This window comes from Pagrus pagrus (genome assembly GCF_965226575.1).
Source record: "Pagrus pagrus genome assembly, chromosome: 6".
NCBI lineage: Eukaryota > Metazoa > Chordata > Actinopteri > Spariformes > Sparidae > Pagrus > Pagrus pagrus.
The window spans coordinates 13,741,392-13,755,301 of NC_140190.1; the positions used below are offsets into that span (position 1 = coordinate 13,741,392).

At 41.2% G+C, this 13,910-nt stretch overlaps 1 protein-coding gene across 2 annotated transcripts in view; it reads right to left on the minus strand.

Moving 5' to 3' along the window:
* atf6 (activating transcription factor 6) overlaps positions 1–12,912 on the minus strand; it is a 33,391-nt gene extending 20,479 nt beyond the window's left edge. Inside the window, exons 1-7 of one of the 2 annotated variants that reach the window (XM_084355818.1) lie at positions 12,476–12,912; positions 11,059–11,144; positions 10,501–10,579; positions 9,671–9,768; positions 8,662–8,785; positions 8,171–8,374; positions 6,388–6,557 (exon numbers count right to left, since the gene is read on the minus strand). In XM_084355818.1, the coding sequence (XP_084211944.1) occupies positions 6,388–6,557; positions 8,171–8,374; positions 8,662–8,785; positions 9,671–9,768; positions 10,501–10,579; positions 11,059–11,144; positions 12,476–12,575 (861 nt within the window). In that variant the 5' untranslated portion in view covers positions 12,576–12,912. The remainder of the gene's footprint in view (positions 1–6,387; positions 6,558–8,170; positions 8,375–8,661; positions 8,786–9,670; positions 9,769–10,500; positions 10,580–11,058; positions 11,145–12,475) is intronic. The other variant, XM_084355819.1, reaches the window with a different exon arrangement.
* Positions 12,913–13,910: the final 998 nt, after the last annotated feature.

Consider the following 13,910-nt stretch of genomic DNA (forward strand, 5'->3'; position numbering starts at 1 on the left):
ACGGTGATAGAACAATAAATAAACATGTTCAAGATGTGTCGCATGGTTAATGACACCTCTGCAACAAATCATGGCTTTAACATCGCCCCAAAGAGCACTTAAGTGCACATGATCAAGCTTCTACTTGAAAATATTTACACTGACATCCTCTGAGAGGTCCAGAGGTCGCCTGCCATGCCTCTGTTCTAAATGTGAAGAAGGATGTGTTTACGGAGTGTGTCATGCTTTGACAAATGGATTCACATCTGAGGCACATAAACACACAGGAACTATTTATGCTCGACGTCTGGATTAGGGATGTAACGGTACATGTATTCATCCCAAACCATCACGGTAAGGACGTCACGGTTCAGTGCATGCAGTCATACAGAGAATGTGACTGACTGTCACACTATGGCGTGAGTATCACCGCTCCAATCCACATTCCAACCCAGTTAATGGTGGTAATGCAGACGGCCTCAACCAGATGTGCCAATCACTGGAGCAATGAGTCCAACAACTTATCCCTTCTGTTTTTAAGCAGCCTCTAGATGTGAAAGCAGTCACGGTCAGAGATACTGAAACAAATGCCATTTGTTTTTTGTCTAAATCCCAGAAAAGGCGAGCGAAAACAAAACACACGATGATACATATGTATAAATAAATAACTGAGTGAATAAATAAACAAGAAAGGAGCAGTTTTAGAGCTTGTTTCCTGTAAGGATAACCTATGGGATTCAATCCACTCAAGGTCGGTGAGGTGACAACTGAAAAACAAAGTTTTGCACGCAAACCCAAATGGCAAATATCTTGGCATGACCTCTCGCAAATTAACATGACCCATGGCTGTGGTGACTTTTCAAACACCATCATTGACCATCCAGTCCCCAGCTACCCCTCTACTGCCCTTCTCCAAACACAAACACCGGGGTAAGTCTCTAAGATCCTGGACCTAATAGCCCCGCTGGTGATTAAGTTATTTGGATCCCTGTATTTGTGTTCTGTCTCCTGAGAAACCCCTCTGTCTCCCAGCCCAAACTGGGAGCTGTGCCACTAGCCTGAGCCTGGGAACGCTGCAAGTAAGCAGTTACCAGGGAGTGGAGAGCAGGGGGAACTTCACATCACCACCAAAATGAGGCTGAGGAGGAAAATGTGGGGCAGGGGGGAACAAAATGGCAGAGTGGCACTTCTCAATTAACCTCACTTGAACAGATGGAAACAGGGCTGCTGGTCCAAACTCAAACTATTAAAGTTCTGATGGGAAAAGAAAAAGCCAAGCCAACCCATCCCAGCCTCTCACACTGCTGTTGAGGTTTACATTCAGCATCCTAAGGGTTACTCCAGGAGGAAGTTTGTGATTAACCATTAACCCCTCCAAATGGGAGGGGAGTTTAACAAGTTCAGGTGAAAACGTGTCCTGATTTTACTGTAGGTAATAAACACCTAATAACTGTGGCCTGCGTTCCACAGGTGAAATAACTGTCAACCTGTGATGCTGAATTCTTGATGCATTTCCCTTTTAAGGCACTCCATTTTCATAAATCTCCATTTTAAAGTCCACATGGTGTGTAACTGATTCTTCTTTCAGTACTGCGGGTTACACATGTAGAAGCAGAGCAAAACGTAAGAGAGCATATTGGTCTAGTTGACTAATGTCTTGCAGCTGTTTTGCTTTGTGGTATTAAGGTGACTGTTAGTCAAGAAACTGGTATTCTTCATAAACAGTATCATAAGTGGACTCAACTTCCGGGTCTGAAAAGTGAGACGGGGTACTGCAGCAGTGCTGAAAAACTGCATCCTTTCTATAGGCCAGCAGGGGGCGAGTCCACTGGTTTCAGAAAGAAGTCGAATTGTATGCAAATCTATGAGAAAACCGCTAATTTCAAGTATGCAGTGTTCATTTTGTAAATTATTATTAAAAACTCAATTTCCTGAAATAAGTATGTACGTATGGACTAGGTCTAAGAGTCGACAATAAAGCAGGATATCCGGGCGTGGCTACCACGGCATGTCCTCAGATTCTCAGTCAGATCCAGTCAGTATTCTCCCCAGCGCCACCATCTCATCCAAAATTCACAATTCCATTCAATACTTGACAACAGGTCATGGCTGCAACTCAGTGGAGCTTTGTGTGATGTGTTCTCAATAGTTATCCAAGTCCAGCAAGCTAAAATGTTGAACAGATTTTCAGCACATCATATGATGATCTATTCAACTTAAGAGCCTCGTTTTAATCAACAAGATACAATGCTGTTACACCCTGACATCCACGATAGCCTTCTCCCCTGCATGAGTTTTGAATAATAAAGGCAAAAACTGAGTCAACACAGAAGAATCCTGAACAATCTCCACTCATGCTTCAGAGAGCTGAGATGGCATTAATCAAACTCCCTTGTGTCTATCCTGGACGTTTCTCAAGGTGATTTTTAATTCAGAGCAGCCCAATTTGGAAACGAGACACTTTTGCAAAAGAAATTAAAGACATGAAAGCACAATCTTCTGCGCTGGAGGGAAGGGACTCCTTCCCATGGAGTCTTGGGGTCCCCTCCTGTAAAACCTCCAATCCTGCGAACGAGATGAATTCTTGAGACCTGCAATTCCAGGCCTTGCTGTTTTTCAGTCTCAAACACGCACGCACGCACGCACGCACTCACGCACGCACTCACACACACACACACGCAGCTAAATCCCCGGTTGTGTAAGAGCTTATTACATTACAGCAGTCCAATCCCTGATGGCTGTTTACAGCTGTCGCAAATGCTTCGTCCTGCACAACACCTGTCTGTAGCATGTAATCGTTAGCAGCCGTTTAATGCCCCGGCTTATATAGGCGAACTCTAGCCCAAAATACAGTACTGTAAGCATGAACGGTGGCACACTCAAACATACTGTAGATACAATATGCAGTCACACCTGGCACTTGCATGCCATCTTTAACAGGCATTTTACACATCCCCCGGCCCACCACTGAGCTGCAGCCAAACCACAGTGAGCTTATAAAGTGAACACAGCTGCGGCTCGTCCGAACACTAGCACACACACCCGCACAGCATGACGTGGCTCAAGAGCTTCTCGTGGGTCAGGGAAAGCCCACCTTAAGCAAGACTATGTCACTTTTGAAGGATGAAACAACACATTCTCTTTCTCACAAAGCTGAATTCATAAACATTTAAACAAACCCTTCATCACTTTAATACAATTTGCTGCCTGCTACAGTCTTCTTATTGGCTTGTGGTTGCTAATAATAGCAAACTTATAGATATTGCTGTATAAGTGATGTCACTGGGTCACAGATTTTATGACTCTTCTCAACTTGTACTACTGTTCCACTGATTTAAATTTGTTCACCAATGCCGCCATTTAGCTAGTCTCACTTTCAAGATATAAAAAGTACAATGTAATTAAAATGTCTTAAAAAAAGAATAGATTTTTTTATATATTATGTTGCAATTGCACCTTTAGTTGCAGAAACTACAAACTGTACATTTTAAAATCAAACAACCAGATTCAGCAATTTAAAAATATTTTTTTTTAATTTTTCTTACCTTCATAAAAATGTCTTTGGTGACACTTTATATGAGGCCCATGTCTATAATGCATTATGAACATACATAATGATTTATAACCAGCTTGTAATGTATAACACCTTCTTATAACACAGGGAGTTCATCTCTTTACCGAGAGCATCCAATGGCCACTAAAAATCACATTATAATGCATTTTAATAGTGATTAGAATGTGTTATACAATGATTAATGTATTACTTTGACAATTTTAATCCATTATGATCCTTGAAAAAATAGTTAGTGACCAGCAATAATAAAGCATTGATAATTGGCCTTATAATTATAAAATGGTTTATAATGTGTTATGATTATTGTTATAAAGCATAATGAATATTTATGATGGCTTATAACTATGATTATGCAGCACTATGGGTGCACTAAAACACAACATAAGTATGTGAATGCTTGATAATGCATTATAGACTTGGACTTCATAGAAAGGGTTACCAAAACTTCCACTCTTCCCTCTTGAGAAATTAGTGGAGGTGTCAGCTCATTCCCCCTCACAATTAATGTACACAGTCCCTCCCCTTTAATCACCTTGTGTAAACTTTATTGACTCGGTTACCCTAACAAGTGGCCGAGAGGCGTGTTTGTTCTGGCCTCTGGGGTTTGGAATTCCTCGACATTGTTCTCGAGGTCTGGCACGAAAAAGTGCTTCTCCAGACTTGATTCTACCCGTGATAATTGGACAAGTTCCTCTCAGGCCCTTTTTGCAGGGGCTGACTATTTTTACAGCCAGAGGTCAGCCATTACCATTTATAAAACAACAACCACTTGTGAAATTGCAGTTGAGGTTAATCATTAAAAATAGCCTGATGGAAAACATCATTAATGTCAAAAGACATTTAGCCGATGGGTAAAATAGATCATTGTGACATTAGGTTATGACTAATGTTTTTCACATTCGTAGACATGGCATCAGGGCCACACAGTGGTGAGATGATGATATCTGAAAACGGGATCCATTTTCTGTGGTCGTCCCAGTGTCACCACCGCAATCATTGCAGTTGATTTAGGAGACGTTCCACAAATGTGACACACATGGTTCTCCCTAATTAAAAAAGTTACCCATATGAACAGTGATGCTTCACTGCCACGTCAGAGCTTGTAGACAAATGAGAACACTGTGAATTTGAAAGTTCTGCTCCCAAAAAAAACAAAACAAAAAAAAAACGGAAAAGAAAACGGAGTGGGAACATGTTTCCCAACTCACTGAGAGCAAGTCATCAGGAACCGCTGTGCTGGGGGCCCAAGCCTGAAACAACACTGACGTTGAAGTCACGGCATGTCTCTGACTTACAGCAGAGGCTGACGATTCAGACTAGCAGAAACAGCATTTGCAATTCATTCAAACAACAAGAAGATAATCAGATAAACAGACCAACAAACAAGCCCCAGGTCTTTAAAAAATACCTCTCCCACCAAAACTAAGACAAGCACGCATGAAAATTGGGGAGTTTTTACTGAGAGACCACAAGATTGAACCATAAACAAAACATACTATGATTGAATTTGATTTTTTTAACTTTTAAATCTCCGGGGCAGTCCCTTCTGCACTTAAGAGTACCTCATAAGATTCCCTGAAAGTTCTATATTATCCTGTGCTAACATTACTGAGACCTAAAAGAAATGAATTCACGATGGACAAATACTTTGTTCACTTTGCATGTCCTTCTGTACACTGCAGCTGTCCTGACATCACCCCTGAATGTAACACACGGAAAGATCCACCCTCTGTCGGAGTAATGTCCTCTATGACACCATTCAAGCTGTCTGAACTACAATTACATAACGTACATTGTTCCAATCAAACCCCACAGGTGCAAACAAAGCAGAGGCCAACAATGATCATCTGTGGATTGTTTGTGGCTCTATGAAAACCATCGAGTTTCCGGGCTTATTATTCTGACGACCATCAACATTTTTTACAAAAAAATGACTCATTTAATTACATATTAAATGTAGGAACTATCATGAGTACTAGAGGAACAAATAATTCAATCTACAAAATACGTCAGGGTGTGTGGTAAGCTTGCAGCTGCATCCTTGTCTTAAAAGAAGTTTTTTTTTCCATTACAAAGGGAAAAATCATTAAAGTTTATGTTGTTTTTGCCTAAAACAAATAAATGTTCATGTTATTTTTTCACTTGAGGCTTAATTTGTGTCTTTTCATAACTTTTCCTTCAGTGTGGAAAAAACTTTCACCATCACAAATAAAACCGTATAAAGATTTTACTTCAACTCTTTAGTTTCACATGTTACGCAGAAATTAAAGTTAATGGTTTATGAAATTAAAATAAATACTAAAAATAGGGGAAGATGAGAGTGTTTATGTTGGACAGGTTCCAGACCAAGTGTGAACATGGCAACCACATCATCATAGTTACCCAATGGACAAGTGCATGCATGATGTGCACGTGTCCGTGCGGCGACGTACAAGCGTGCAGCCGCCTGCAAGTGCCCACAGGCAAGTCCTCGCATGTCTATGCACACAAACACAACTCTTGAAGGAAGTCCTGTTAAAAGGCCTTGTCTAATAAATTGCTTGGACACATTCTTAGTAAGGCAGAAAGTTAAAGAGTTTGACCTCAGAGGGAGCTTGTGAGCAAAAATTCCCACAGATGAGAGTCAGATATAAAGCAGAGAAAGATACTCTTCCACTGAGAGCAGACAAATCAGGGTGATGTTGATAAGGGTCATGTGTGCAACAGCTACAGACTTGATTTTTCGAGAAACAACCTTTCATTTGTTCAACGTGTAGATGGAATCCCTTCGCATCTGCAGTTCAACAGTGTAACAGGTAGGGAGACTTGTAATAAAGAGTATGGATGGGACTCACATCGTCGTCTGACGAAGGGCTTCGAAGTGCGACAGAGACCAATGAAGGAGCCGGGACAGGGACAGGCCCGTCATGTCTGAGCGTTGGCATGGTGACCACATTGCCGGTGACAGCCTGCGGTGCCTGGATATGTAGCACCTGGCTCGGCTGAGACAGCACTATGGGACATCCTGAGAACACAACACATAGGCATTTTAAAATTACAGGTCTCAGTTATACTATAATCATATTTTTACTGTATGATTATGTGATTATGTGTGTCTGTCAGTTTCTTGTGTTTATGGTCTCATCCCACATTTGTCTTCATAACAAAAATATTCACATTAATATTATATACAAGCTGGAAGCCACGTCAGTCAGTTGTGGAAACAGCATCCAGCTGCATATGGTACAGTCTAGCTCCTTGAACCCCCCTCACCTCTGGTGACCTACATTAACCTCTTGTATTTAACAGGACTCTCTGTGTTTAAAGTACAGGTGGAAAAGATGTTTACCACCTCGACCTGTGGTCTTAAACTTCCACATTCCAAACAGAGAGGTGCGCAAGTTTTATATGCATGAACACATAAACATGCATATGTGCCCACATTCAAAATGGATTACGAGCTGAAATAAAGAAACAAGTCAAATCTCAAACAAAACAAGACATTGTCCATGTTTATAAATGTCCTGTTCGCGTAGGGGCCTCGCAGAGCGAAGCCCACCCTGCCCAGTAAGACTTTGCCAGGAACCATTCTTCACACTGACCCAGCAACCTTCACCTCCAATTCTAAACAACCTGTCAGTGCTAATTGTGTAGAAGTGTTAGTCGGTCCTGCTAATGAATGTGTGTAGTGCCAACCCTGTGTCTTGTGCCCATGCTCACCATCTGAGATCTAAGAAAAATTCATGAGGATGAAAGTCAAAAGAAATTAAAAGTCTCAGGAACACCTGTCAGCCTTGTTGTTCTTTGGAAATCCATGACTGCTCAGGTCAGACTCTATAAAATGTGAACCCATCAGTAAATACCTCAATTTTCTTTCTTCCATTGCCCTGATGCACAGGGCTCACTCCTCAGCCGTAACTAGTGTTAAGATCCTAACTCATAACACTGAGCAGGCCTGACTTGACTTCCATCTGGGGTCCTAAACTTGCATGTCTTGGCACTCGCCATCTGCCATCTTGGCTGCTACCAGGCAGACAAGTTCAAACTCAAGTTAAGAGAGGTCAGATACTCCACCCACTTGGGTCCCAGGCCATGACATAAGTATTTACATTGGCCTAGGTGCTGCTGATGTAACACACAGAGCTGACCAGATTGGTGAACCACAAGAATAACACAATAATGACGTTAATGCACGAAACACACAAAATCCCACAGCAGCCCATAAATAATCTTTGGCTTATGTGTGGTTATAAAACAAAATGTTGTGATTGCACATTTATGATGGCTGATTTGTACATATTTTGGATACAAAAAGTAAAGATCTCCCAACTCAGAGTATGCTTTACCTCGACCAGAGCAGCAGGCAGAGTGAGGACTGAAAATCACTTATGAGCAAAAACTAAGGTTAAAGCACCCTCTGCTGGCCAAAACACAACAACTAAATTATTGTCTAAGCAAGAATGGCAACCAAATTCATCAGAAATCACCAACATGACTAAAATCATATCGTCCCTACATTAAAATGACCTATGGAATACTACAAAACAACAAACCGTTTGCCAACATATCTAGTGCACAGATGCAATACGGTGTGATGTGAGGCAATGTGTCCCAATGTGTTGCAGAGTGAGTTCTGACCTGGAGGGGGTGCTGGTTGGATGCTGACCGGAGATGTTTTGACCACAGGCAGCATGGTGGTCTGAAGGGGCTGGATGATGATTGTCTTGGTCTGCAGGGGAGCTGCTGCATGAGCCAAGGGCACAGCTGTAATCAGCGGTTTGGGTTGGATGGAAACTTTCGGGCCCATCTGAATTGGCCTCTTGATTGGCTGAGCTTGTTTGGCTGGGGTGTGTGTGTCAGGGGACGGGGGTGGAAGGAGTAAGATAAGACGAGAAAACAGGACTTATGTAAATACAAGGAAAGACTGACTGTAAGCTCAGGTGAGAACATTTGCATTTACAGTTAGAGGGTGTTTTTAAGAAGCTGTTTTCCTTCTACATTTTTCTTCTTTAGAGAAGCCGTTTCCATCTCTCTTTGCTCTTTGTTTGCAAACCAGGGACAGACTTTCCCCTGGTTTTTGGACTAAGTGTACAAATACAGATGACTACATGATGATGCTGCAGCCTCACCTCGTGCGGTCTGGCTGCTCCTCTTCGGAGCTTTCTTAGCTGGGAGAGAGATCCCAGAAAAGCCACTGGACTCCGAGCAGAATGAAACAGGAGAGAGCTGCGACTGTGGGGACAGGGCTTCATCCTGGATGGGGAAGAAGAGAAGACATATGTCTACTAGATATAGATAGTGGACCTCTATATTTTAAGAGATCAGCAATAAACAAGTGCATGGTTGTAGTTCAGTGACTTGTACAGTGAAATACGATAAAACCCCAACAAAAGTTAGATTGTTTTCACTTCTGCTGCTCTGTCTCTTAAGAACGCACAGTACAAAGCTCTGTTACGAGTGCACAAAGGCCTGTAATTGTCATCCAAACAGGCTACAGATGAACACATTGTGCAAGATTAGTTTCAGGTTGCATCAGTCATCAACAAATGTCAAAGGAAAATATAGAAAACTGTCTGACAAAATACGATTCCTGTACTGTATTACACTATACAGTATATACAGTGCTTGATTTGCAGTGGGGACACAAGAGATAGCATATGAATCAAGTGTCCTTGTCAATATTCAAAGACTCAAGCAGACAAATGTGTCCTTGGATTCAGTCAGGGTGATTCAGTTAGCAGACAAATGTTGTGGCCAGACAAAGATGAGACCCTTGTCCTTGTTTTGACACACTGCGAAAACATCTGCCTGCTAAATTATGCTAATGCATGTGAAGTTGTCAGCACCTTATACTTAACGAGGGGGCGGGGCACAGCTCAGACTGGCAGCACATTATTAGTGTGACAAGGTGTTTAAGGCTTTTGTTAATAAGGGTCTCAAGTGTGTATGTGTGTGTCGCTATCTGAAAGCAAAGAGCAGCTGTCAATGTTTGGACACCATCTGGATGGAAACGGCGCACCAAAAGGGATGCATATGCAAATGCTCACAACCCAATAACAAGTAAGTAAGATTTGCATTGGAAATACAAGTCAACTGGTGAAAACTGAGAAGGACAAAGAGTTGAAAACAGTGACTTACCTGTAAAGAGTATGGGGACAGGGCATCCACAGAGGAAGGGGAGGGGACGGAGCTCAGAGTGTGGGCAGGTGACAGAGAGTCCACGCTCACCTCACCATCTGGATACACAAGGACAAAGACAAAGGAAAATGTGTCATATATTTAGGATCATCAGCAGCAGGCGAATGTGGTTCACTAGCAGAGTCGGAACGGATCAGATCCGATATTAGTATCAGCTGCCAAACCTGACTTAATTCACTCATTGAATATCGGACTGACATCACAGATACCTGTGCCGATTTTTATGAATTATTAATATGTAATAATGCAATTTTAAACCCATTCCCAAAATGTAGCTGCACATATTTATTCATTCATTCATTAGCAATTAAACACTTCTACAATGTATACAGTAATCCTCATATTTTTTTGTTTCCCAGAATTCTTGCTACAACAAAACATGGGACAGTCTGCAGCTGAGTTGGCCAGTAATACCTGGTTTAACATGTCCTGAGTATGGAGAAATGTTTATTCTTGAAACACAGCAACAAAGCAAGACAACATTTGTTTTGTGTGTAAATAATAATAATATAACAGTATCAGTATTGGCAGATTTCCAAATTCCTGTATCAGAGTCAGATCAGCACTGAAAAAAAGTCGATCGGTGCATGACTACTGCAATGTCAACACTAGCACCCTCTTTATCCTGTCGAATTTGCCACAGCATGGCTTACATCATGTAAATATTAAACAAATAGACATCACACTCTTTTCATTCAGCTCTGGTTTCCATTTTTCATGCTGAAATGTGGCAGCCATGCTCACACAGAGGTCAACATGTGTTGCTGTACCTGTGCAGGTGCTGCCTGTGTCCACTGCATGCCATGACGGTATGTCGATGTCAAAGTCCAGGTCCGGAACCTCACCGACCTGAGAAACCGAGCACAGACTTTTGAAACAATGGACCTTGTCAGAATACAAATTGGAGAAAGAAAGGTGTGGTGGGCAGTCTACACATTACGCATTTAATCTAGGATCTCAAACACCGTGAGGTGCAACTTGGACACATCTTCAGTGATGACCTTTTGCCTGTGAGATGCATTTCTGCCAAGTTGTTGTGTCATATACAGCGGGCAGAGAACTGCAAACGCTCAGGAAGCAGCCAATAATACTCTTGTAAAAATTCTTGTTATTGCCTACAGTATGGCTGACACCAGTGTTTGTGGGCTGCTGCTGTTCCTCTATCACATGACCTTACATAACATGTGTGCGACCACGCTTGGCTAATGATGCACCTGCATTTCTAGCTCAGCTCCACTGTCGATGAGCCGATTTCTGCCGCACACTTTTCACATAAGACTTTCAGTTTCAGACGACAGTTTCTATTTGCATATTAAGAGGTCACATACTCTACTCACATAGCCAGCATTCTCCAGAGCCTCAAGCAGCTCATCTGCATCTCCCAGGCTGTCGAGCTCATCAAACAGGCTAATGTCTGTGTGACAACAAGCATAGAGCACACAACAGCAGGTCAAACTACTTTCCATTGCACAGTTTAAGCAAAAGACTAATGATGTCTTTGGATACTAAATGAATACAACTACTAAAACGATTTAAATTTTTCATAGTATTTCAGTACGTCACCAGCAGCAAGTGCAAGCAGTCATATATGGCTTCTGATAGAATTTTACTTGAGATATGAACTTGTAGCTAGATAGTTGTGCAACTGTAAGAAGACTCCGTATGAATATGAAGTCAGGCTCTAAACTAACGTTTATGTTTATTTAACAAATGTTGTAAATGATTGTAAACAGGAATACATTTGTTCAAAGGAAACTGTCTACACAGCAAGTTGGTGGTTGTTAAAAATATTTTATCGGCTACATTTATTAGGGTGCACTGTGACCAATGACAGTGTTTAGTCATGCTTTTTTCACAGATTTTTCTTTCTGTCATTAAAAAACATGCACACAAACTGCTTGGTCCAAACATGGATGATGCACACTTACACTAACTTACTAACTAACTAACCAACGACCAAAACAACTTACATATTCAAGACAGCAATAAAAACAGAGGCTCACAAAACACAAAATAAAGTAAAATGGCATGTTAGAAACAAATAAACAAACAAGGTGTTGTGGAGGAAGCATGAGATAGGATAAGAACAATAAAAGTTGGTGGTCCATTGTTATTATCATTATTGTTATTATCAACAACAACAACAATCATAATATTAATACTGATAACAATAATACAAAATACATTACACTTATTTAATATGGTAAAATGTGCACATTATTACTTTTTTTGTGAGCATCATTAGCTAACGGTATTGGCCCAGGGTAAAATTAGGCCAGGTTTCCCTTTCTATTAGGTGCAATAATTATTTCACAAATATTTACAAATACAAGCATTTAAGAGAGGACAAACAGAAATTCATAACAAGGGCAGCAAAGCGTTCATCACAGTTTCTGAACCTTACATCATGTGTCGAGAACCTAACAGTGACGTGTCTGCATCAGACTGGTGCACTGTGTGTCTCCAGCCACGATGCTGCTTATTATTTACATGACATCCAGACACAGCCTGTTACATCATCACACACCATCTAGAGCTAGCTTATGCTAACAACGTTAGCTAGCTAAGTACCAGTTTGACCCAAGACGTGTGTTTGCGAGGGTTACTGAGGCATTAGTCTCGCCACAACGTGTATTTTATGGCCACCTTCACAGTTTGGTTATATCTGTTACCTCAGCAACACATATATCTACCTCTGCTTGGCAGTGTGACACTTTCCAGAAAGTGCTGTCAACCGACTCTTACCCCACTCTCCTCCCTGGTCGATGGAGATGGTCCCGGTCTCGCTGTCCATCACAGGATAGCGTCGATGATTCTCGAAGTTCAGCGTTAAGTCGGACGACATCCTCTTGTGAATTCATACGCAAATTATCTCAGACAAACGAGACGCAATCAAGCGGTGGTTCATGGCAGTGTTCATCATTCAGCTGTTTGGTAGGAAACTTCCTGTTTGACTGGAAGGAAGATACACGTCTGACTTTACCGTCAAACTACGGATGCCGCCGAGGGACCAATGCGTGAGTTATGAAACGCTGGGGGTTCTGTCAGAGTGCAGTGTGAGACGGTGACGCCTCTTCAGGCCACAGGGCGGCAGGATGGTACTGCAGGCTCCGCAGCAGGGTGTGTTTCCTGCTCCATAGAGTTGACCTCTCTGTTGAAAGGATTTGAAATGCCAATGAGTTCATGGGAGGACAGAGAAGAAGTAAGTGAAATGTGCTGAATATCGTGTGCCTGATTATGACTAAAGTGGTTAATTATAGAAATTATAATCTAGTTAAGATGCAAAAATTGCATAATCATAAACATTTTGGAAATACTGACAGTCCAAGCCCTTAATGAATCAGATTTTCTTTTTTCTTTTTTTCTTCTTTGCCATGTAGGTCAAGGTATTTGACTCTGATTTTAAAGGATAAATTCACCCAAAAAATGAAAATTCTGTCATCAGGTACTCACTCTCATGCCGAGGGAAAGTTGGGGGAAGTTTCATAGTCCAAAAAACATACTATAGGCTTCACAGCAAAACAGTGAACAACTGAAGTAGATGGGGACTTGTTTTAAACTGTAAAAAACAAACAAACAACTGAATGATATATCAAATGGCTCCATATATCTCCCTGCCCGGCATCATCCACGTCTCCATAAACCACATGATCCAAAACTGATTTTAAAAGACTTTATTTACACCCCTTTTAAAGCCAAAATATTCACTTTAGCCGCTTAGCTAAAACCTAAGTGGGTGCACAAACTTGACTGTGTGTCCAGGGTCTACATAGTCTAATGTCTTTTCCATTGGCATGAGGGTGAGTAAATAATAACTCAATAAATAATGACCGATTGTTCATTTTTGAGGGTGAACTTATCCTTTAACTTGCTCTCGGTATACTATTGAGTAAATAGATTTATAGCTAAAACAAGGACACCATAGTTGGACAAAGATGGGTACAAATACTGTGTTTGTACAAACAAATAGGTGAACAATAGATTTTGTAAAAATATATATAAATATATAAATAAAAGCAACTGTACTGTATACATCGCTTCCATCTATCCATAGTTATACATAGTTACAGTTATATAATATGTAATGTTTGGTGACCCCATCCTGATTGGCTGAACCAGATGAATAATTTGAATCAGTACATCCAAATGTCACTGCACCTATAATTTGACCTGTTTCTTT